The sequence below is a fragment of the Rattus norvegicus genome, chromosome 13 (assembly GCF_021556685.1).
Source record: "Rattus norvegicus strain SHRSP/BbbUtx chromosome 13, alternate assembly SHRSP_T2T, whole genome shotgun sequence".
NCBI classification, from domain to species: domain Eukaryota; kingdom Metazoa; phylum Chordata; class Mammalia; order Rodentia; family Muridae; genus Rattus; species Rattus norvegicus.
Genome location: NC_141546.1, coordinates 87581378 through 87606898, shown reverse-complemented (window position 1 = coordinate 87606898; position 25521 = coordinate 87581378). Strand labels below are relative to the sequence as shown.

Sequence of the window (25521 nt, the reverse complement as noted above, 5' to 3'; positions counted from 1 at the left end):
TGTGTTTATGAGTATGTGTATGTGTGTGTATGTGTATGTGTGTGTGTATGTGCGTATGAGTGTGTGTGTGTATGTGTATATACATATATATGGTTAGTTTCTTTTTTAAAAATTCTTTTAGTTTATGTACATGGACATTTTGCCTGCATGCACAGATGTGTGCACCACATGCATGCCTGGTGCCATGTATCTCCTGCAACTGGAGTTACAGACCGGTGAACTGCCATGCGGGTGCTGGGAATTGAACCTCTGGAGGAGCAACCAGTGCTTTTAACCACAGAACCACCTCTCCCAGACCCAACCATCTTCATATTCTTAGCTGGTTATAGTCCCTTCTCCAGAGCCAGACCTGTATCCCTGAGCCTAAACCCTTTCCAGCCTGTCTCAGGGGAGGAGGGCTCTACAAACCCCCAGAGCTGCATCTCCCCAGCAGCAGCCCCGATCAAATGACAGACTTGTCGTGCGGTTATGAACCTGGCCCATCTCTCTGTAGACCTGGGAGCTGGTGGTGGGTGTGAACCTCCATCCTGCCTGACTTGCACAGCACAGCAGCCCATTCTTTTCAGCTCTGCAGACGGCAGGTGTAGAAGCAGACAAACAGCAGGTACCAACGACGGCTGTGACATTCTTGAGAAAGAAAGTCCTCTGAAGTACATGAGGCTTGTCCTGTGTTCCCAGTATCAACCCAACAATCAGTGGTGCCAATGTGCCGGCTAGAGGCAGACTAGAATCCTTGGTGACACCACCGATGCTTTCTGTCCTATCATGGGCTGGGTACCACGCCTTCCAAGACCTTTAGGAAGGGATGGGTACACAGCTCTAGATTGGAGGGCATCGAGTTAGGGGATTTCCCCCCATCCAATGGAGCTTTTCACCTAGTTGTATAAAAGCAATAGCCTTCTAGTTGAGGAAGGTGACTGGGGAAGCCACTGGGTCCTGAGGAAGAGGAAACACGGGAAGCAGCTTGTGACTCTCCTTGGGCACTATGAAAGGACGACTCTTGCCCCAGGCCCTTGTAACCCGGCGTTGTAAACACCCAGGACGCACCCAGCACCCGTCCTCCCCTCCTTGGTGTGCATTGCATGGAGACAAGGCCAGACTGAGTCTGAGAGATAGTGCAAAGGGTCTGGGGCTGGGGGAGGTGGGCACCACAGTAATGGCTTTAGATGGGAGCCCTTCCTTCCAGGGCAGAGAGCTGCCTCCGTCACTGGAGATAGCGTTGCCGTTCAAGATAGAAGGCCTGATGCTCAGGGACCTTCTAAAAATGCTGGGAGCATCCTAAAGGTATACAAATGGCATGTATGAGACATCCTAAAGGTGTATAAAAGCCAAGGGAAGAATCAGGACAAATGAGAAGCTTCCAGAAGAGGGGACCAAGTCAACTGTAGTACACTTGCGTGCCTAGACGGTTCATGGTGTACCACGTGTTCAGTAAGTACCTGGAGAGGGAATGTGAAAATGGGCATGGACAAGGGCAAAGCGGGACGAGCTTACAACAGGACTGTTGAGGAGGCTCGCTCACCGGATAAAGCGAACAGAGGAGAGCAGAGCCATGAGTGGGGGTTGGCTGTATTTGGGTGGGGAGCTGTGCCCTGGGTGTGGCTCGATGAGAATGGGCAAATGTCTGTGCTGCACTACTGCCTGGAGTTGGAGGTCTTAAGCAGGAAGGGATGAAGCCCAGGGCATTGAGACCCGGGCTCATACACTGCCCCCTCCATACATGTGGTCTGAGTCACAGTTCGGAGCCCAGGTTGAGCCAGTCCCAGCTCTCCATGCTCCTCCCCCTCCAGCTCTGCCTTGTGCACACTTTCACCAGCCCTTGACAAAAGCAGAGCTCTAACTCTTGCCTCAGTGGCCCCAAATTCCTATGACTTGGGTACAGGGCCAGCGGAGAGATAAGAATATAGTGAAAAGGGACAGGCCATATGATTACAAAAAGGCCAGGAGCCCCCTCCCCTGAGAAAATGGATCCCACTGTTTAGGGAGAAAACCCCACCAAAACACCATCTGGTTCTAGCCCCTGGGTGTCAATCGTCCCACATCCAGGTCCACTGTAATTTATTTTGATCCACCCTCAGTGCCCATTAGTACCCCCCATCCCCACAGCAGTAAAGTGGAGATGTTGCCTTAGAGAATAAAATAGCTTTAATCTGTAACTATGAAATGTCTAGGTTAGCAGCAACTTGGATGCCCTGGAACTAAGCTGAATCCGTGCTCTCCCAGAGACCATAGAGGCTCCCCTTCAGTTTACGGAAGTGGGTGGCAGGATGTTGGCCTTGCGCTCAGCTTCGATGCAATACTTCTCAGGAAGGCCGGTGGCTCTGCCGGAGAGATGCAGGGCATATATAAGTAGGGTACTTACCAAAGGTGTGATAGGAGAAAGCACCCTGGGCTTCCAGAACCTGGGGTCCTGTACCCCAATCCGTTCCTCAGGTTGTCTCTAGCTGGCTCATTGGCACTGCTGATGTACCACCAAGTACATTCCAGTCAGGATCCTAACACACTGCCAAGGAGCCCTGGGCCGAAAGCCCTCCCTTTAAGGCTTTTCCAGCCTGCTATGTCACCTCTTTGGGAAAAAGAGGAGGAAAGAGAGAAAGGAACCCAGCGCACCTCAGCTCTTCCAGCTTTTGTTTCTTGATATCCTCGATGCGCTCTCGGCGCTTCTGGGCTTCCTCCTTGAGGCGCCGGCCCTCTTCAAAGGTAGCGAGCCGGTTCTGCACCTGCTTCTGCTGGTTCTCACGCACCTGCCTTCGGAGCTCGTTGGCATGCTGGAGGCACCCCGCAGCCTTTTTCTCCTGTTCCCGCTTCTCCTTCTCAATCTGCTCTCTCTGGGCCCTGGGGAAGGGACAAAAGGAATGCAAGTGGCTGAGCTCCTGGGTGACCCCTCACTGGTCGTGCTTCAAAGTCCACAGCTGTCCAACCTCAAGCACCAGACTAAAAGTGGCCACTGGGTGCTCCTCTCCCTGGACAGACCCAAATACGTTGTCATATGTCACAGTGTTAACATTCTTAATAATTTCTGTTTTTCATTTTATGTGTGTTTTGCCTACACATGTGTTTGTGCACGACATCTATGCCTGATGCTCTCAGAGACCAAAGGAGGGCATCGGATCCCCTGGGACTGGAGTTATGGACCATTGTGAGCTACCATGTGGGTGATAGGAACTGCACCTGGATCCTCTCAAAAAAGCAGCCAGTGCTCCTATCTGTTAAGATAACTCTCCGACCCCTTAATATATTTTAGACAGAAATCTCCACAGTCAAAGCTTTCGCTGGGCTCCGTAAGTTATGCAGCTGGCCCTACAGCCAGGGTTTCACCCACCGAGAGCTGTCTGTTCTCCTCCTCCTAAGGATGCATGTAACTCCTCTCCAGCCTGTTCTAAGTTACCTTCCTTCCTTTCCTCCCTTACGATAACATCAACAAAGGGTAAAGAATCATCGTCTGTAAGGTTAGCCCTACTTTGGTGCTGGGAGAAGGCAAGAACTCAGTCTGACGTCTCTCTGTTCTCTCATGGATTCCTGTCCTGACATTCCTTCTGTGGATGTCTTCTGTAAGAATAGTTCCTAGACTCTATTATCGGGGAGAAAAATCTCTAATGGCATCCAGAGACGCTCAAATGAAATATATTTACATCTCAAAGAAATTTGGTCAGAGGCCACCTAACCTAATATTGGATTTCTTCTTAATACAAACAAAAACAAATTGTAAAACTATCTTAGGCAGGAAATCCTCACCTGCTTTTCTCCCACAGAATCATTCACACCAAAACAAACCCCCCCACCCCATCCCACTGCCAAAGACCTCGTCATTTATTCACGTCCTTACTATCTTCCAAAATCTATCATACATGGCGAACCCTAACAAATCCTAAGAGCTCCTCCAGCCCTATGCAAGCACCACCCCGAATCCCACAGCTCTGTGGGGCGCTGCCCGGTATATGGGAAGGGAAGTGCTGGTCCCCGTGCACCTCAGTACTGAGACATCAAGTGCCCCACACCCACGCGGACCTGAGGCCCTGAGGCCCTGAGGAGGCCCTAAGGAGGCCCTGAGGAGGCCCTGAGGAGGCCCTGAGGCGGGTGTACTCTCCCTGCTTGTGATCACTCACCTGTGGTGGATTAGCTTCCTATTGTTTCATACTCATCTAAGTGAGGGGATAGTTCACGGGTGGGGGGTGAGGGGGAGCGAGCTGCGTTACTAGAGAGCTGCTGGATTGGTGGGCAGTGGAAAGTCCAAATGAGGAGGAACTTAATCTTCATTGTCAGCTTGACTAGATCCTAGACTCACCTAGAAGAAGACACTGTCTTTGGACGTGTCTGGGGGTGGGGGGTAGGGGTTCTAGAGAGGTTTAACTGAGGAGAGACTCCTCCTGAATTTGGACAGCACCACTTGTGGACTGGGGTCCTAGACTGAAAGACTGAATATTTTTAATGGAGAAGGGGAGCCAAGAACCAGCTTTTTTTTTTTTCTGTCTGCTTCTTGAATGTGGTTTGACCAGTCATCTCAGTGCCATGGCTTCTCTGCCATGATGTACTGCATCCCTTCAAACCATAAGCCAAAATAAGCCCTTATTCAAACTGTTTTCACTGAGCATTTTGTCATGGCAATAAGAAAAGTAAGTGATACACTGGTCATGCCACAAGGGCAAGGCAACAAGCTGTGGACTCTAACTGCATGCTAAAGTCACCCAAGAGATTTCAAAAGCTACTTGCCCTAGACTGTTTAAACCACAACCGATGAGGGTGTCACCTAAATCTCGGCATTTCCTCTAATGGTCTCAATCCAGTCTGAAAGTTCAGGATCTCCAGAACAGAAGCAGGAAGTCCATATGCAGGCTGTCCTGAAGGTCACGCTTTTGAAGTAAGAACATCTGGATTGCTGGCTGTGGCAGGGACACTCCCTGAGTAAAGACATCTGTCATGGAAGTCACCTGGTCAGGAGACACTAGGTCTGGATGCTAAGCTAGTAGGGCAGCAGGTGAAGCTGGACTTCTCCCAAGAGCTGGATGGAGTTTAATAGCTGGCTCGTGTACATGCTCCAGGCAAACACAGCAAAGCAGAGTCAAGTGGGTCAGTAGCAAAAGTAGGGCTTGGAATTCATCGCATTAATATTTATTAGTGCCTGCCAAAGGCACAGAGCTGTCCAAGGACACAGAGGCAGGGGAGACACCTGCAAGACAATCTGGAGCCCAAGGGCAGGCTCTATGGGGGATTTGGGAGGCTCTCTCCATTACTAGGTGTCCAGTGACCACAGCACAACCCTAGGGTGGGGGTTGGGGACAGCAGGAAAAACAGAAGAGCCAAAAGGCATCACAGCCAGTAAGAAAAAAGCAGGGGCAAGGTCCTGTGAGAATCCAGGAGTGTTGTTCTCAGGGGAGAGGGTCTACAGATCTGCTCTGCCTCCTTAGAGGCCCAGGAGCCTGGACTGGCTTGCTCCTGGCTGAAACAGCTCCAAGAGGAAGGACCCAGAGCCTAGATACCAAGAGGACTGGATGCTGGTCAATCTTTCTTCATTTGAGCATAACTTCTCTGATTTCAAGTTCTCCAAATGCAAATTTTCTTTGGTTTGTCCGCCATCTCTACTTTTTTAAATCTTATTTCCCAACAAATCATATTTGAAACAAAGCAAAAAGGAAGTGGTCCCCAGTCAGATCAGGTCTAGTGGTGGTAGATATGACTGGGAGAAAACAGAACAGAAAAGGAAGAAGCCCACTGCTCTGAGGGAGGACCAGAAGAGTAAGCGGTATGAGTCCCTGGCTCTTGTGTACATGGTGGAATCATCATTGAATGGAAACAACAAACAGTAAAGAGACACCAGGCTCCAAGCAGCACGATATATATAGAGACGCCCACCCAAACAGGAATCTCTGGACACCTTTGAGTAGAGCAGGCACAGACAGTGTTCCTCATTTCTAATGAGCTTCATGATAACCAGACAGAGTCTTCAGCATGTGTTGCTTACCAGCTATGAGTCAAATCAATGGCAAAGACTCCCTCAAAGGCTTGCCCTAGTGACACAAGCCTTAGTGTCAGGATGAACCCTACATCTCCTCTAGGCTTCGCCCACTCAGTTTCCCTAGTAATGTGATCTAGGAGAGACACAGAGGTATACCTGTATTTACACCGTTACTGATACAGGATAAATAACCCTCAGTTCCTTAAACACTTCCAGATGCTCTTTTCCAATTCTCTCATCAGAGAATTTCTGGCTCGAATGGCTTTGAAATATCTCAGTCATCCATCTAGTCGGGATGATTGCAGCAATGTGACCGAGATGGATGTGCATCTGCCTGTTAACATGGCAGGAAATCTCCTCTCCAGCCAACACATGCCATCCCCTAAGCATACTCCTGCTCTCCTTCCACAACTTTATTGACACAGGGAAAGGAAGTCAGGGCTCTCGGCTTCTCCTACCGAAGGATCCTCTCGAACTCATCCCGGTCCCGCTGAACCTGAACAGCCAGCGTGTGTTCCTTGAATGCCACCTGGTCCAGGCGGCTTTTGCGCAGCTTCTCCTCTGTCTCTATCTTCTTCTGAGCGTTTTCCTTTTCCTTGAGGCGCCACTCTCGATCTGCAACTTCCTGGTTGCGCTTAGCCCGCAAGGCATCCTAAGAAAGCCGGGCAGGGGTAGGGGTGGGGGTGGAGGGGCAGCTATGAGGATACAAAAGAACCTGAGATAGAGGAGTCACCGACTTACAGACTTCAGTCTGCCAAAGGAAGAAAAGGAATCCTGGCATAGATCTTTAAGGTCAGAAGATTCCCCAAGGGGTCACCTTGCCCTACCCCTCTCACCCTTATTCTTTCCCGGTTCCTCCCTGGACTCCTAGAATTGCTTTTAACTTTAAAAACTGCTAATGATAGAGGTGCCAACACTTCCTCTGGTGACGTTCCATTAGTCAGTTAAGGTTGGAAAATCGTTATGTAGCAGTCAAAAACTTTCTCTAAAACCTAAGCGCATACTTCTGCTCTCTCCTGGCCACCGTGGACAATGAGAAAAGGCCCACCCTTCCTCCTCAGGTGCACTTTCCAGAATACATCCCCCATGATTAAATGGCATTTGTCTGCGGTTGGATTTTGAAGGCTAGACGCCGAGCTTCCTCTCCTCTATACCTCCGCCCCGCAGGCAACTTTACAGGCTGTCAAGGGATGGCTTCCGGGAGTGGGCGGGACAAAGGAAAGCGGAGAGGGAAAGGAAGTGGATACCTGCTCTGCTCTATAATCCTGAGCCTTCTCCTGCAAGGCCCGCAGGCGGGCAATCTCCTTCTCTTTCTCCTTCCGGATTTTCTCCTGCTCAGCTTCAAACTCTGCCTCGCGAGCCTGCCAGGAAGAAAGGCCTCCTGATAACGCACACTGTTGCAGCTTTGCGCAGAGAAACACAAATCCCTTCCAGCATCTCCCCCTTCCACTTCCTCACTCCATCTAAGATGGGGAACAGGACTTTAGCAATGCACAGACATAAGGACAACTAGCCTTTGTAGAAGGCAGTCGTGGTTTACAAGAAGCTTTCTCAGGCCTTATCCTAGAGAGCTCAGACAGCATCACACCAGACAGAAGCTGTGGGTGCCGAAACTGATTTGAACGCAGGAGCCCTGAGCCCAGGCTTTCTTACTCCTTCCATCACACTGAAGATAATTTCAAGCTGCAAGGCCACAGAGCCCAGTAACAACTGTGGTTCCCTGCCTGCCTTGTAAAATGTAGCAGGTAGAGGTTATCTCATTAGTGCCCGGGAAAACTGCCAACCATGCTTTGGGCAACCCCACAGTGCTTAGCAGATACCTCAAGAGTAAACCATCAAAATTCATCCCTTTTATCACTTTTCACAGTGGTAAAAGGAGCAAATAAACCCCACGGCTTCCTGACCGCTGCTCCTAGAGCAGTCACATGACCACAGGCACATGTTGGGTGGCATGCCGTGGTCATCCCATGAAGACTGTCCCTTATCCCTCATTATTCTACATTCCCAGACTGCCCAAAATCCCAGAATGTTGCCTCTTTGGGGGTCATGCTCCACTGTCAAGCTGGTTGTTAGCTTACAGGCAATCCAGCTGGCCTGCCCTCAGGGACCTAGCAACTGCTTACGTCATCACCTGCCACCCTAGGTGTAGGGCTGAATACAAGAATCCTACCTCATCTCCCTCCCTCCCTCTCCTTGGAGTTCTCTCTCCCCCTTTTTGTCCTCGGAGCCTCTTTCTCTCCCTCTCTGCTACCTCTCTCAATGCCCTCCCTCATGGTTCCCTCACTGCCTCTACTCCTCTGGAACCACCAGGTACCCCCCCCACCCTATTATATTTCATAACACTGGTTTCTCTGCTTCACCTTGCCCTGGATAGCAAGAAACAAAATTCTAGATGGTTCCACAAGGGGCAGAGCTAGGAGGATCAGCATGTTCTCTCTCTCTCTCTCTCTCTCTCTCTCTCTCTCTCTCTCTCTCTGTCTCAATTTATTTCATGTATGTGAGTACACTGTAGCTGTCTTTGGACACACCAGAAGAGGGCATCTGATCCAATTACAGATGGTTGTAAGCCACCATGCTGTTGTTGGGAATTGAACTCAGGACCTCTGGAAGAGCAGACAGTGCTCTTAACCACTGAGCCATTTCTCATACTTTCTAAAAGGATGCACCATAGAGAAGTAGAATACGTTTACTGTCATCGAGAACTCCAAATTTGCAGAGGAGACTGGGTCCACATGCAAAGGAATCATTTTCCTGCCATGTTTTTTACATAACTCCATATTCACTCTAAATTATACTTAAAAGTCATTTTTTCCCTCTCCTTCATCCTCTACTCCCTACACACCCAAATCATCCATCATTCATTTTGTCCCAGAGTGAGCTCACACATTTGGGAGCTTCATCCATCCCAAGCTCTTCGCAGATATTGCTTTTCCCATCTAGTTCTTCTGTCCATTCATTCTACAGTGAGGTATCTTAACTACCCAGTACAGGGCATCCTATATAAGAGGTTTTACAAAAAAAAAAAAAAAAAAGTATGGGGCAGCTAACGATTGGTTTCTAAGGTTCTCCACCCTTGAAGAATTCATAAAGTTCACTTTCACCAATCACTTTAGGTTTTTGTTTGTTTTTTGTGACCCTGACTCCAGCTTTTAAGTGACGATTAATGAAGATAATGACACATTGGTTGGGGGGAGGGTGTCTCTACAAGCTATACTCTTACTGAACAATTTGTCAGGCCATGATGAAGAGGGGGAAAGCCAGGCCTCTGTATTTTACAATGAAGGCATGGCGCTCTCCTGCTAGAGTCCCATGACTGCTCAGGCCCGTTAGTTCCGGCATCAGACCCCAAGTGCCTACCATCTTTTTCTTGGTAAATTCCATCACCATCTGGTCTGCCAGTTTCTCCTGTGCCAGCATCTCTGCCTTCTGTCTCTGGTTTTCATCGTTGATGCGTTTAATCTCAGCCTGCATCTTCAGCTTTTCCTGATGTCTTCGTTCCAGATCCTGCGAGCAAAAGGAAGAGATCCTCAGAGGAGCAGAAGGCAAGATATGCAGCTCCTACCTGCGTGTTGTTAGAGAGAAAGAGACAGAGGCAGGAGGTGGCACAGCGGCCAGCACCAGCCCGGATTGAAGCTGTCTTTCAGCAATGGACAAGAGGCGACTTTGCCATCAAACAGCCTCTTTGCATTCTTCACCCAACTCAGCTTAGTGATGGCCCCTGACACTTAGCTCTCTACGCTTTCCGGAAATGAAGGCTCTTAAATTTCTCTCCCTCTTGCAGTGCTAAAGTCTACCCCTGTGACCTCATGAGCTCCTGTTGAAACTCGAATTTGAGATCCCACTCTGTAGTGATGATTAAAAAACAAATCAGTGCTGCTCGCACTGACTGGTTTCCACTCACTGGGCATTTAGCTGTTTCCCAAGGTCTGAAAGGCGGGGCTTGAACAGAGGAAAAACTTGTGTATTTACTCCTCAGTTGTTGTTTTTGTTGGTCCATTTGACTTCCAAGGAACCAAAGGGACTTACCCTATTTTTTGCCATTGAAACCCTTCAAAGCAACCCCCACCCAAAAACAAACAAACAAACAAACAAACTCCCTCGATTCTTCTCCATCTTGTTAGCTGCTGCCTGAGATGCTGACAAGCAGCTCTATGGCTGGTGAGGCACTGGGTTCTACCTGAGCTTGCCTAATACTACTTCCTGGAGACTTGGGAGTGTCTTTTGGAAGGACATTCAGAGTGACGCACCAGTGGAATGGTGCTGGCTCACTACCGGAACATCCCAGTGTGCCCACCAATTCCCAGCTCCCCACAACTGAGCTGAAGTGTCCAGTTTTCATTTACCACCTCATTCCTTGCGTATTTCCCCCCCCCATACCTCTGTTTCCCACACTTCTCCCCAGAGCCAGTACCCTAGCTAGTTGTGTCTATCTATCTCCTGGGTCTCCTTTCTCATCTTCTGCCCCCTGCAGGGATCTCCAACCTGAGTCTTCACACCGGTCCTCACATTGTGGGAGCTAGGAAAACCTGCTGATCACTTACGGGACTCTTGGGGGTCCCCAGTCACACATAGAGGAGGAGGAGGGACAAAAACAAAGACCGTGAGTTCCGTGAATTAAATGGCATCATGGAAAAGGAATCTGGTACAGGAATGTAATTAGATAAGGGGAATAATTTCTGGTGTTCTATAGCACAACGGGACAATTACTGTGATATTAACCAACTGTACACTACAAAATGCTAATGGGAAAGATTCCTGAGTCTTACCAATATGAAGAAATGTCAGCTATCTGAGGTGATGCGTATGATGATCACCCTGATCTGACCATTCACACTCTACACACAGAACTGTCACTGTAGATCGCAAAGGTGCACTGACCATTCACACCCTACACACAGAACTGTCACTGTAGATCACAAAGGTGCACTGACCATTACACACCCCACACACAGAAATGTCACTGTAGGTCACAAAGGTGCACTGACCATTACACACCCTACACACAGAACTGTCACTGTAGATCGCAAAGATGCACGACTGCTGGGTGCAGTTAAAAATAAAAATATATTTAAGAAACAAATGAGTCAACAAATGAGGAGATGCTTCTTCATCAAGGCAGACTAGAGAGACTTAATCAAATACAGCGTGCAAACCTTGATTAGAAACCGGTTTGGAAAACAGGAAAGTAGCTGGAAATGCATTTCTTTACCAATTACAGAAAACTGAACCTGGGTTAGTATTAGGCGATGTTACAGGGCCTCTGGAGGAGCTTTTGGTGGTGACTGTGTAAGTGGGCCTTGCTTGCTCTTCAGAGACGGGAGCGTGAAGCATTTTGTATTGAGGGGTCAAAATGTCGAAGGTGAGTGTAGTTTAACCAAGTATGGCCGGTATGGTTCCGATTCTTTCAACTTTTGTTTGTGGATAGCATTTTGAAAAATGAAACAAAAACAAATGATCAAAACACATTGTACGACGTTGCCAAAGAAGGAATACAGCTCTAATGCGTGTATGCAGGGCCAGACAGGTGGCTCGGTGGCTAAAGCACTTGCCACACAGGCATGAGGACCATAAGGCCTGGAGTTCGGATCCCTGGAAATCTTGTAAATGCTGAGTGGGTGTGGTGCTCCACGTATAATTATAACCCGAGAAGACAGAGAAAGAAATTCCCCAGAGCAAACTGGCCAGCAAGACTAGGCTTGACTGAGAGGCCTGCCTCCGTGAACTGCGAGTGATGGAAGGTGATTCCTCACACCAACTTTGGCCTTCCCGGGTGCACGTGTGCACACACGTGTGTCTATCCACGTGCAAAAGCATGCATACCCACAGACCTGTGTGCATATGTGTGCTATGTGCTTTTGTGCATTGCAACACACCAGATAAGGCAAGGAGAAGACCATCTTAGCTTTATAAAGTTCACATGGGTGAGTCAGCGGGTGTTTTCTTTTCTTTTTCTTTTTCATTAAATGTCCCTACTAATTTTATCTAAGCTAATAGGGATAGAAGGTTTGGCTTCTCAACACAGTTAATGACAATGGGATATTGTGTACTCTGAATGAGACAACAGCGGGGAGCAGGAGTCTGTTCATTGATGGAGTGTATAATTTCCCCCAGTAACCGAGGGACGGACTGTAAAGCATCCCTGTTTACTTGCGCGAAGCACACAACCATCTATTTCCTTTATGTGTCTGTTCACATTGATATGACAGCCCTGGACCCCAAGTCCCTGGGAGGCAAGGACAATATCTATCCAAATCACAGTCCGGCCCCAGCATGATGCCATGACCAAACAAATGTTCCAGACAGCAATTAAGAAGCTGATGGCGGTGATGATGTGAAATGAGCGTATGCCCTGGGAGGAAAAAAAAATCACTCCATACCCTGAGCCCTGAAACCTTGGAGGGCTTAGCTGCTTGTGCTGGGGAAACGCAGCATGGTCTGGTGGTCTGTTACCTGCAAATCTTCCTCCTGGAGCCGCTCCAAATACGCCAGCATCTGTTCCTTTTCCTGTTCACGATGCTCGGCCTGAAGCGATCTCTCCTCCTCATTCTTTTTCATCTGTTCCACAATGTGCCGTTTTCCCCTGGGAGAATACAAAACCACAGTGACTCTGAAGTTACGAATCCAAGTCTCCACCCTGACTTCTACCCACATAGCCCCCAAGACAGGAGGTTTCACAGGCACCATTTGACAAGTGTCTCTTTGTCATGATCATGCTTCCTGGGTCCAGACTAAAGTCCTTTCCTCCAGTGTCCTGGAACACAGGTCCTCATTTTGCTGTGTTAGTTCCCAAGTACTCCTGCCTGAGATTCCTCTTATCTGTCTGCCCAGGAGTTACCCTACATCCTAACCCACCTTCTCCCTCCTAGTTTAATTTAACGAGCCTCTGGAATCCAGCTTCTCCCTAAGTCACCTAATGGTCTGGGAAGACAGATTCCTCCTCCCTGATTCACAGAGAGCTTTGTAGATTTCAAAGACCAGGATCTCTAATTCCTTTAGTGTTTGTCCTCTATTGTCTTCCAACCTGACTCTCATGCCCCCTCGGCCTACTGTCTTTTTGTGTAAGAACTTATAACACTGAAGACTCTTCGGCTGCCGATAGACAGGCCTGAACCCTGCGGTCCACTCAGCAAAGCCCTCTTTTCAACAGTAAATCCAGGGATACTGATTGGACAATCAGAGCCGCCTGCCTGTGACCCCAGGGTGCGATAAGTGTATCAGTAAACTTGGGGGCATCTAAAGCCTATGGCATGAGTAAAGAATGGAGGGGTGGGAGTAGACAAGACAAAGATAGGAATCAAGCAGAATGTGAGCTCAGATTCAGATGGGGTACTTGAATGCTTCGTGTGACAGACGAGACTTAGCAGGAGCAGAAAGAGTTGCCTGGAGAGCGGGTTTGAGCTCAGTCAGCATCAAGATCGGGAGCGGCCTAATGAGGCAGAGTGTTCCTTCCTTGGATCTGCTTATGAAGACTTTGTAGATGGTGGGGAGACAGGTAGAGTGGGTGACAGGGGGCACTGAGAGAGGACACTGAATTGGAGTACACAGAGAAGCACCTAGTACAATCTATACATAAGCCTTACAGGGTGTATGATTCCCTGTGTCATTCCCTAAGGGATGAGAGCTATGGGTGCCTCAGAACCATGTCTTGCCTCTTTGCTAGGCTACCTGGACCTGAAGATCCTCAGAAAGGACTTATGGGGGAAGTGACGAAACCCCACTTTTACCTACCGTATTCTCTCCTCCCTCCTTCTCCTTTCCCGGTCCTCCTGCCTTTGAAGGGATTGCTGCCGGTCTATCTCCATCATGTGGTCCAACCGCCTCTCCTCTTCGTCCAACTCCTTTTTTATCTGCTGCTTCTCCAGGATCTGGGCATCCCGGATTGCGTGGCACTTGGCATTCAGAATAATCTAGGGAGTCGGGGGAAAGCATTCTGGGCTTGGGGATAGGTTAAGGAAGGAGGAGAAATGAGTGGGTGGGAATGTAAAAGGGGAAACATGGGGGCAGAGCCATGTCCTGGAGATGGGCTTGGCTGCTGAGTTCAAACAATAGCACCTTTCACTCACCAGGTAGCTCAAACATTTACCTGTGGGGTTTTTCTAATAATTTATTTTTAGTTAATGTTCATTGATGTTTTGCCTGCATGCATGTCTGTGTGAGCCTGTCAGAAGCCCTGGAACTGGAGTTACAGATAGGTGTGAGCTGTCATGTGGGTGTTGAAACTTGAACCCGGGTCCTCTAGAAGAACAGTCAGTGGCCTTAACCACGGAGCCATCTCTCCAGACCCTTATCAGGCACTAAGGTTTATTCAAGCAGAGACAGCACCAGTAGGGGTACTGTAGCATTCTGGAGGTAATGGATCGGCCTTTGGAAGGAAATATGATTAACACAGTGATAGCGTGTTCACCTACATAAACACACACATAATCTCCATAAGGTGTTAGAGCTTCGCAATTCCTTCTCAAGGAACCATGAGCAGCATGTTATGCTTAAGGAAGCCAAGACATTCCAGCAGAAATTCAACCGGTACATTTTTTTAATCTAGAAGAGCCCAACATGCATAAAAGAAACGGGAAACCATGGTGCCCTCATTAAGAACCAGAAAGTAAGAGCTTTGGAATAATAAAGCAGGTACAAGTAGAGATTTACCGGAGAGATGGAAATCAGAGATGATGAGGGGCTTGGGGAGTCGGTGGGGGTTTTTGTTGTTTTTATTGGTCAACAAAGGGAGTGACACGTAAGTGAATTACAGAACGGCATTTCAAATGAGCTCCCTGATCCTTGTGCTCCCAGCTAAAGGAAGTATTCTGGGCATTTCAAAAAGAACCCTATTGTCTCCACCACTATCTAGGGCCAGACTTGAACTAACAGGATAGAGACGGAAGTGAGGAGTGAGATCTCTATCAAGCACGGTTCACAAAGACGCTCCCACATCTTAGCCTGTTCAGTGCTGTGCTGCCAAAATGTCTGCCAAGTAGTGCTACCGTCATTATTTTACGTAGACATGAGGAGGCTCAGGGAGGGTGGGTCACGTCTCCTCCTATCCACGCGAGCCCCGCCCACGCCAGTCCCTCACCTTGTCTCCTGTGTGAGTAAGAGCACCGAGGGAGCGGCAGGGAGTCCTCAGGTAAAAGGGAGAGACCCACCTTGCTCATGTCCTTGAGCTCCTCCTCCTGCTCCATGCGAAGATTGTTGGCTCTCTGCAGAAGGTTCTGGGCCCGAGCCCTGGCCACCTCCTCCAGGTCACTTAGCTTCTTGTTATTGTTCCAGGCCATTTCCTTCTGCTTCATGATCTTCTTGCGAACTGTGACTGCATCCTAAGGGAGACCAGCCTGGGGTTGGTGGGGTTATTCCCTGTTAACTTGCCTGCCGCAGGTAACCCGAGAAGAGTTCTCTTCGGTCCATCACTGAATCAGAGCAGAGAGGTCTCACGGCCTGGCTTTGTTCCCATCCACCCAGTGGTCCACATGCCGCTCCCCTATCTCAGGGATTTCCTCCCAGTCATCGGATGCCCAACATTTGTTTATTAAATGCACATGCACGCCTTATTTTAGCATGCCTTAACTGAGCTTATCCCGCCCGCTATGAAAAGCTGGCTTCCCTACTCCACTTTCCTATTCTGCCACCCGTCCACCAAGGACAGAGCTATGGAGGTAAGTTACCAAGATGGCTTCCTTCTCCTTCTTGAAGGCCTGCTCTCTGGCATTCAGTTCTTCTTTGGTCAGGACGTGGGATGCCCATTTGATCCGCTCAAACTCCTCAGGGCTGATGATTAGAGATTCCCCAGAGGGGTCCTCTGTGGGAACACTGACATAGGAAGGACCAGCATTAGGGAGGAGGGCAGGCTCCAAGCTCCCTCCTCTCTTCTCTTCCCCATACTATGTATGCTGAGACAGAAGAGTCTGCAGCTCATGGGCCACTGAAGGGAAGGGTTTCAGGTGCGAAGCAGCTGATGCTGCAGACCAAAAGAGACATTTTGTGTCTTTCTTCCTATGGTCCATCCCGTGTCGCATTCTCTATGTGACTGTCAGCGACCTGTCCTTGTGTTTCCGTAAGTCCACCCTGCCTCCAAGCATTTTCCTCTGAGCCCCACCACATTCTGACTCGTTTTACAGCCCACTTCAGGACCAATGGTGCAAGGTCTGTTTCGAGCTTCTTCAGATGGAGACTGATCTCTGAGCCAGTCAGTACTAGGCACTTTAAAAGCAGATCGTTCCTGATGCTGGAATAAGGTATAAGGGAATGCTTGACGTTGAAGTGGATGCTGGTGGGAAATCTAAGTATCTCTGTCCACCCAGCCTGGATAGAAGCTTTGAACCCTAAATATTAATTAAAAACTCTGATCGACAGACAACTACTGGGGACGTGTCTCTGGAGCTCTCCGTGTAGCTACCCAACGCATTCAACAAACCTACAGCTAATTATAATGATTAGAAATAAATAACATGCATTAGGGGTGGGGGAGGAGCAGCTGAGGGGGGAGGATAAAGCTGCTTCTGGGCGGGGCAGTTTAACAGGTGCAATGGCAACAAGACGCAGGCGATCTGAGACAGGAAGTGAAATCTCTTCTAATAAAAGCTGGGGTGGGGGTGGGGACGGGGGAGGGTTGTCCTAGAAGTAGGTTCGCTTATTAGCAAGGTCTTAGACTGCACCAAGTGGTGTGGCCCAAGACAACGGAGGGTGGGAAGTGACCCGGAGCAACCTGAATCTAAGACAGTGGATCTGAACCATGACCGGCCTGTCTGCAGAGAGGCCAAGAAGTAGGGCCCCTCAGGCCACTGCCCACATCTGGCTGTCAGATGCCCAGGCTCAGCTAAACAGAGGCCATAGTCAGGTTCAGCTCCTGCACAGGGATCCAGCTGTGTCTCTTCAGCTTTGAAGCCATGAGCCAAGGGCTTCAAACTCAGCAAACTGATGTCATTCATCATCCAGCAATGGCGCCAGAGCGGTAGGGATGGTCAGAGAGCACAAGCCTAGACACAAGTGCCAAGCCACCAAACGGCAGTGGCTCCTGGCACTTGGCTGAGCTCAGCCTGTGCCCTGCAGGAGACTGATGGCGCTGTTCCAGTCCAGAAGTAAAACTGAGCTAACCCCAAAGGAACCTGGAGAGCCCCTGTGAGTTTCCTCTGGTAGCCTTGAGTCTGGGAAGAAGCCAGAGTGCTAATTAGGCATCTGGTCAGTTCCCCTTTGCTTTGGATTCTGGATGGAGCCAAAAGGAAGTGACTCATCGTTCATGGCCCTTCCCCAAACGCACTGCTGATAGCCTAGAGGCACTGCCCCCCTGCCCTTTACTTTTAGAGCCTAAAGCGTGCTTTCCAGTGAAGGGCGGAGAGGGCCGCCAAGATGGAGGAGAAAAACCGCTGAAACAAGAGGAGCATATTGATATGTTTTTTACATATGGAATTATGTGTGTGTGAGAGAGAGAGACAGACAGACACAGACACACATACAGAGAGAGAGAGAGGACTGTTAGAGGGAAGAAGAGGTTTAAAGTAGGAGAAGGGAACTATAGCAGACATTGGAATATCTCTGTCATGACAGCAGAAAGGGACTATTTGGAGGAGTACGGGACCATCGAGAAGAGGAGAGGGAAGACGCGGGGGAACGGACAAATAAGAACCAAGTATATAGATATAATAAAATATCATAATGAAATCCATTTTTGTGTACGTTAACCAAAAATAGTTTTGGTTTGTCTTGTTTTTAATCGACACAGGCAAACCAAAACAAAATCTCGAAAGGAAAAGAAAAGAGGAGACGGGTGGGTAGGGAAGCAGATGGAGCTGGGCTGTCTGGATGGAATCATCCTGGTGGCCCAGTCACCCTGCATAGAGGCAGCACAGTCTGAGCCAGGACCCAAGGCCTGTGCCCTGGGGACTCACATGAGTTCTCTGACCATGTCTCTGGTAATGAGCTGGATTGTCTCCGGCTTGTGGTCCAAGCCCAGAGCACTGAGAGTTTTCCGGATGGCATGTTTATCACGGATCACCACGATAGGGCTGTCGCACTTGTCCTGGGGTGGAGGCTATAAGATCAGAAAGAAGGCCATAGAAGATGGTCACTCCATTTCCCACTGACCCAATACAAATCTCAGGAGTGACTCCTTGGAGGCTTCCACCCCATGCAGCCACAGGGGCAGCTGGCTCTGGTATAAGTGACAGAACACCAGAACAGCTAGGGTATTGGACAGCATCCTGGCCGTCTTCATCAAAACATGGCTTGGGTGTGTTCCCCACTGGCCTGACCTTCTGAGAACGATACCTTTTGTTCTTGGGCAGGCTTTCCTCCCAAAGATGCCGGAAACTATGCTGAGAGGTGGGGAGGAGAGGGGCTGACAGTGTGTATCTGTACCTATGTTAAACCCATCGGGTTGAAACTTTAAAAGTTGGTGTCTAGGTTATCTCTCCAGGAACATTTCTGGTCTTGTGAAATTCTTGGACCACCCTATGACTTTGAAGCAACACAACATGTTATGGATAAGTCTACACTATTAGTAATTTTTAATCCTTTCTAATGATTAACTTTTTTTTAAAGCCATTATCAGGGGAGTTAGACATAGCTAAGTGGCCTAACAGGAACTGCCTTTAAAATCTAACGTCATTGGGTCAAGCACTGTGGCATATACCTTTGAGCCCAGCAACTGGAAGCCAGGAGAAGGACAGCTGGTTTAAACCAGCATGGGCTACACACAAGACTCTTTAGGAAACAAAATGTGGTTAAGGAGGACACTCGGGATTCAGCAAAATGAACACAGATCAGATGTTTTTTTCAGATTTTTCTAACCTCAGAAGGGTTAGCAAGAAAATACAGTTTCCAAATACAGGAAATTTTAGGTGCCACAGATGCTGTAGCTGACACCTGCATGGCGTCCAGGGGGTAGCTTTGACTGGGTCACTTTACACTGTCCCCTGAGCGCTACTGCCACCTGGTGTTCGTCTCTGCTTCCACAAGGGCACATCGAAGCAATGCTGCAGGCCACTTCTGCCCCCTACCGCCAACTGCCTGGACTCTCGGTTACCCATAAGGCCAGCCTGGACTCTCGGTTACCCATAAGGCCAAAGAACTTGGGCCAGGAAAGGACTGGTAAACAAGCAGGACTATTCCTGGAGCTCTGGGCCACTCCCCACCCTCCTTTTGGAATAGAAAACTCCATGAGGACCCTTCCCCTCACAAAGATTCTGTAAGTGTAATTACAGAATTGCACCCTTTTAAGTCTTGCCTTCACCAGTGGCAAAGACACTGCAGAGTGGGAGATCTTCCAAGGGGACCCTCTAGAAAGGCTTCTTCCACTCACAGGGAGAGCAGGAAGAGACATCAGCTCTCTATTCCCTGGCCTACCTATGCTCCTATGCTACCAGAAGTGGCCCATCTTCCTCTGTGTTCTCTCTCTCTGTCACTCCTGCCCAGCTCTCCAAGTGTCACTCTTTCTCCTTCCTTCTCATCAACTGTCACAGGCACCAAAGCTGTGCCGAGGAGCACTGCACCTCTCCCTTTCTGCACTCCAGTAACCATCATTGTCCTAGTGGGGAGTGGGGTCTACTGACGATGAGTTACCTTGACACCTCCAAAAAGGCTCTCGTCTACCTCAGAGTTCATGGCTTTGGTCCGATAGCGAGTCCTGTTCCGTGACCGGTTGGAAGCGGTGGAAATAGAGCTTGAGGCATCCCCTGTGCTTAGTGGCTGCAGGTAGAGACAGAAAGTCTGGTCATTAGTACCCGGTGGCATCCAGACCACAGGCAGCAAACATTTCTCTAGCCTATGCTGAGAGCTAGAAGGGCGAAACCTCTTACAGAACATGTCTATATAGGTCCTGAAATGTAGGGGCAGAGCATCCCCCATGAGGAGAGCTCTGGGAAGTGCACACTAAGTCTGCAAAAGGGCATTTCTGCAGTCTCTGGAGCTAATGAAGCCAAGTTGGTCCCAAGGTACAGATGAAAAGGTGGAAAGCATGGGTGGGGAGAGGGAGGGAGGCTCCCTGTTCCTCGTCCCTGCACACAGGCACAGTCTCCCACAAGACTGGCCTTAGAGAGGCAACTGCGCCTTATTTCCCAAGAAAGCATAGGTCCTCTTTGTGGCCAACCTTTGCAGCCTCAGCTTTAGGACCCTTTCATTAAGGACAAACCACCCAACCCCCTTCCTGTTTCTTGAGCAGGCTGGGAACTGAAGGAAATAAAAGCTATAGAAACTCAGCTCAGCATGTGACGGCTGGCAAACTTCAGGTAGTGGATGAACAGTGGTTACCCGCTACAGTCAGACAGAGCAAACGAAAATAGAATACTTTTCGATGTGCCAATAGCTTCCTATGTTTGGCAAATTACCCTGTCTAATGATTGTGGGAGACAAGGACCATACCCAACGACAAAAGCTGAAAACGTCAGGTCTTGCCTCCCTAGTCAAGTAGGGGATCTAGGCAGAGCCCCTGACCTGACAGCAACTGGGGAACCAGCGATGAGAGACACTGAATGAGGAAAGTCTTTTTGACCCAGCCTGGCAGGAGCAGCCACATCCGGAACAGCGCTGATAAGGACGCCACCAGCATGCAGCCACCAGCATGCAAAGCCAGCAGCAGCTTTGAGGAGCGTGTGCCAGCTCCGTTCTGTTTCGACTTTGGCCTCCGTTACAGCTGAAGGGGCTCCCTCTGTTCCTACTTTTCAAACCTCGTTTCCCTGCTGGTACAAAATCAGTGGGGCTCTCCTAAATCCTCTCGGAATATTCCATCCCACTTAAATAAGAGTCCTGGTTCGGCGGCTTAAAACCAAGAACCCAGCTAATCACAACCTCCAGTCCCAGTGGTCAGTTCAGCTTCGCCTTGGCCCTGCTGAGAGTAGATATCTACATCCGGGAGGCAATTTCTGCGAAGGCTTCTGGATAACCATAGCCTTAATCTAAAGCTGATTCATTCGTTGCTTTGAAGGAGCCCATACCCGTCTCAGCAAAGCTCTGTGAGCTGAGTTATCTTGGGGGAAATGGTCTAGACATGTTGGGTCCCTCCGAGTCTGGGAATCAGCAGCCCCAGGGGGATGGCGTAAACGGAGAAGCGAGCCAACCAGGTCACTGAGTGTTAGTGACTCTTCAGGTCACTAAACAGTGTTTTTGCAATCTCCCGTTGATCTGTCATTACCAACAAGACCCCCTCCCAGCACCTGCAGCACCTGTGTTTGGTTTTTACACTGATTATTCGTCAACTGGCTCTCTACCAAGCAACGAGCACAGCTATGCGCGCCTTCCCCTCAATGCCCAGCCAGTGTAGGCTTCCGGAGGGAACCATCTTCGGCCAGCCCCAAGGGAGCAGAGCAGAAGAGCCTAGATTTGTGAAGAGGCAGATAAGGGAGCCCCGGGTGACGCCAAGAGCAGCCTCTGAAGGGTTGTTGTGAAGGGTTGTTGTATGGTGGGTGGGTGGTGAGCAACCGCTCCCCCTCCCACTTAAAATTAGACTATGAGGAAATGAACGGAAAGGCCATGGGTAGGACTGCGAGTAAGCCCTGGGAATACAGGAAGCCAGCGGAAGGAACGCGAGGGGTGGTAGTGTTTGAGTTCTCCATAGAGTTAAGGAAGGCGTGTGGGGTCTGACACATGGCAGGAACCCAACTCACATGTGATACAGAACAAGGGATGAAATTAAATAAGATGACCCCTTGAGGACTCTAGAGAAGACTGAGATGAACGCCTCTGGGGAACGCGTCTTTCTGACTCCGAGTCACTCCACCATGCCGCGTTTTCTAGGTCACGTGTGTGGATAATAACATATACGAGAGCACTCCGGAGTGCAGATGGGAAGTGTTACAATTGTTTTCCCATCTGTTTTCCTGTTTCTTTTCAAGGACTCCCCGTGTGTGCCATTGTGCACGGGACTGTAGGTCCCACATTGTAGAGACTGCCTTCTCTTTCCTGCGTCCTTGGTACCCAGGTTGGAGGAAGTCACCACAGGAAATAATCCACTGTCTGAACCTCGAAGTCAGAACAGAGGAAGGAAAGCAAATAACCACAGAAAAGTTGCCACTAGCAGGCCAAGGGGTGGGGAGGGGAGGGGAGGGGCTGGGCTGTGAGCGCCCGCCCCGTCGTTGGGTAACTAAGAAAACCTCATTTAAGAACTGCTGACTTTGAAGCCACAAGCCTTACCCCAGGGCTAGAATAACCAGTTTTGCCAAGAGTAACAAGAAGAGCTTGGGAGGTCACTGTGTAAACACGCTAGGGGGGAAAAAAATGAAGAACCAAGCAGAAATGGAAAGTTGGATCCCTCCGGACCAGAGGCTGTACTCAAGCTGTCCTCTGAGGAGAAGGGCTGGCTTTCTTTCTTGCGTGACTAGACAATATCCCCATGACACTGAGCAGTGGCTGGCCAGAAGCTGCCTGGTCTGCTTGGAAGGAGGCAGCCATGGAAGGAAAAGCAGTTGTCTCCAGCTACCAACAACGGAGGAGGGAAAGACGGACTGGGGGCAGAGAAGCAGGCAAGTCCTGAAATAAATGCTTATCTTAGGGACCCAGCTGCCCCTCCCCCTTTCTTTACCACCTCACTCCGGGAGCACAGAATTTGCTCCAAACAAGGTTACTCATACAGGGACTCTGGGGCAGAAAGATTATGTTAAGTGGATATCGATGAGACAGGGAGAGCTCCATAACATACAGTTTTTAAGAAAACATGGATTTTTTTTTCCCAATTGGGGGGGGGGGGGGACGACACACCTGAATCTCATTCTATAACTGAATAAAGCAGTCAAAACTTTATTGGGGAAAATATATTCTAAGAAACATGTAAGTGGGGGTTGGGGACTTAGCTCAGTGGTAGAGTGCTTGCCTAGCAAGCGCAAGGCCCTGGGTTCAGTCCTCAGCTCCGAAAAAAAAAAAAAAAAAGAAAGAAACATGTAAGTGTAACTTTAATCTTTCTTTCAAAATCTTACTTTTAATGATGGTTCTTAAACGCTTTAACCTCCCTTTAGTCCATCACCCACTAGAGGTAGTGGGAAAGAAAAGATATGGATGGGGGTGGGAGGAAGTGGACTTGTTTAGAAAAGTTCTTTGGGGGGTTGGGGATTTAGCTCAGTGGTAGAGCGCTTGCCTAGCAAGCGCAAGGCCCTGGGTTCGGTCCCCAGCTCCGAAAAAAAGAAAAAAAAGAAAAAAAAAAAGAAAGAAAAAAGGAAAGAAAAGTTCTTTGGAGCAACTGCCGTCTGTGTTGTCTGGAAATCGGCAGTTCAGTTCACAGGTTAGCAGCTGTGGCTCTATCCACTCGAGAACACTCGTGGATGCACAGGCTGTCACGTGTGGTAGGGTCCAGTTAGTAACAGCAGTGACCTAGCAGAGACAGCCAGGCCTCCGCAGGAGGGACCATGAGGACCAACAGGAGTTCTCAGCTGCGCCTCTCTCAGCAAAGTGAAAGTCAGCGAAGACCAGAGACCCACAAGCTCTGCACAGCTAGCTCTATAAGGAAGCCTGTCTCGGCCTCGAGTCCTATTTATATCCTCCACACATCGAGTGTCCTCCACATGTCTTGCCTCAGCACGTGCTATCTCACCTGACATCACTCTTCCAATCAGCCCATGTGTGTGGAAGTAGCAAGAAACTTCAAGTCCCGACAAATGCAGCTCAACTACACGGTGTAAGGCGGACCAATACATGTGTGTCATTAGCAAAGAATCCTTCATCTCGTGTCCTTTCACACGCTTGCTTTAGCAGAACATCCTCTCTCCTGTGTCTGCTTCAGTGAAACATTCCTTCACGAGTCTGCCTTAGTCTTTCACCTGTGTCCACTTCAGCTAAACGTTCCTTCACTGTTTACCCCAGCAAAACATCATCCAACCGACTTTCCAAAGAACCCCTAAGTTTCACTTCATGTAAGTGTTCCTCTAGGGATGTTGGTATGGAGGGCTGGTTTGGTTGCAAAGTGCTCACTGCACGGCTGTGAGAATCTGAGTTCAGATCTCTGGCGCTCACATAAAAGCCAGGCATAGCATTGCACGTTTGTGATTCTGGCCACCCACTACCCCCGGCCCCACATTTTGGGTATTACCACCTTAAGAGGTTTCTTACATTGAATAGTTTTCGGCAATGAATAGGTAACTATTTTATGGCCAAGAAACATAGTAAAAAGAAAGCTATTTCTAGTTGAGAACAAAATATATCTGTATATGGCAGGACCTAGGGTGTTTGGCTTAAATGCAAGCAAGACTAGGCCAGCAGGAACAGGAATAGGTCGGTGTGGAGTTTCCCTGACGTAAGTACAACACCTGTCAACCAAACAAAGACAAAGGCTATTCATTCTTAGAGGTCCCTCCCCACTCACATCCAGTTCCTCTTCCACATACAGAGTCAACACAGGCTGACAAGGTCCGGCTTCAGATTCTTGGCCTGGGTGTATTTCCCATCCCACAGACCTGGCTACTAGGAAAGGAAGGATCCTCTCACATCAGGCCTCTTGCCTCTCTGAGTGATCCACCCGGTTATCCTCTTTCTTTAAATGGACCAGGTTGCCCACCTGTGACATATTCCGTGAACATGACACCAGGGTTGGAAATGAGCCTCTTGCCTCTCCCTCCAGAGGATGCCATTAGTCTTTTTCCTTTGAGGAGTCCTGGGAGCTTGTCTATGAGCCACCCCACCACCACCTCTTCTCATTCCTCCATGCTCTCAAAAAAGCTTGTGAGTGGCAACACACACACACACACACACACACACACTGCTGTACTGAGGGAAGAAAATTAAATAAATGTACAACCGAAAGGGAACCCCATCACTACCCTCCAGGGAGTCCTCAGAAGTTCGGAACCCAGCTTCTTCTGAAATCCACTAAATCTCATAAGAGCAAGGCAGACACTGAGCCAAAAGTATGCCTACAAACACAACCCAGTTATGCGCCTCAGCCACCTAGGCTGCCAGACATTTCAAGTAAGTTCCAGGAACCACACGCTCTAATACCTGTCCGCAGACCCTCCTAACCCCTCAGAGCCAACCCACTAGGGTGTAGGCTTTCATGACTCCTACGAGACCTATGACCGTGACAGACCACCCCGGATCAAGGCATGTCAGGACTGGCAGACTTATCCCAATCATTCCCCCAGGACTTTGTCAACCTGGGATCCTCTTCATTCATTCATCCATTCATTCGTTCATTCATTCATTCACAAACACTTATGGCATTCCCATAAGCTCTCCTGGAACATTAGGTGCCTTTCCCATGATCACCCTGCTGGTTAACAGCGTAGCAGGTTATGGAGACCATCGTCTGGCCTTCTAACCAGACTCAACAGGCTCTTCTCAACATCACACCGCACAGCCCAAGAAGACTCAGCTCAAGAGGATGGGGGAAGAGAGTGCACCACATCCCCCACTCAACCGTGCCAGACGTTGCCAGTCACTACTAAGTCTTTTGAGACTTCCTTTACTCCATTTCCAGCCGTCGTCCTGTCCTCACTCCCAGAGCTTCCTGTCTTCCCCAGTCTCTTGGAGAAAGTCCTAGCTTTCCCTCTCAGAGCCCCAAACCACTCCAGTACTCGAGAACCACAGCTAACAAGAGCCTCACCATCTCTGTGGCGGCTTCAGCAGCAGGCGCCTCGACCGGCTCCGCCGGAGCTGACGCG

The 25521-nt window shown here is 49.2% G+C and overlaps 1 protein-coding gene and 1 long non-coding RNA gene across 4 annotated transcripts in view; one reads left to right on the top strand and one right to left on the bottom strand.

Annotated features, from left to right (window-relative positions):
* LOC120096318 (uncharacterized) overlaps nt 1-9853 on the top strand; it is a 20866-nt gene extending 11013 nt beyond the window's left edge. For all 3 annotated transcript variants that reach the window (XR_015636191.1, XR_015636190.1, XR_015636192.1), the window contains one exon: nt 9455-9853. This is a non-coding gene — a long non-coding RNA (uncharacterized LOC120096318). The remainder of the gene's footprint in view (nt 1-9454) is intronic.
* Cfap45 (cilia and flagella associated protein 45) lies at nt 2128-25521 on the bottom strand. The gene is given in 12 exon segments (NM_001024882.2): nt 2128-2321; nt 2611-2835; nt 6412-6605; nt 7201-7314; nt 9311-9457; nt 12404-12533; nt 13682-13860; nt 15097-15267; nt 15613-15757; nt 17833-17975; nt 19505-19630; nt 25464-25521. Coding segments are annotated over 12 exon segments (1656 nt in total). The 5' UTR covers nt 25467-25521; the 3' UTR covers nt 2128-2242.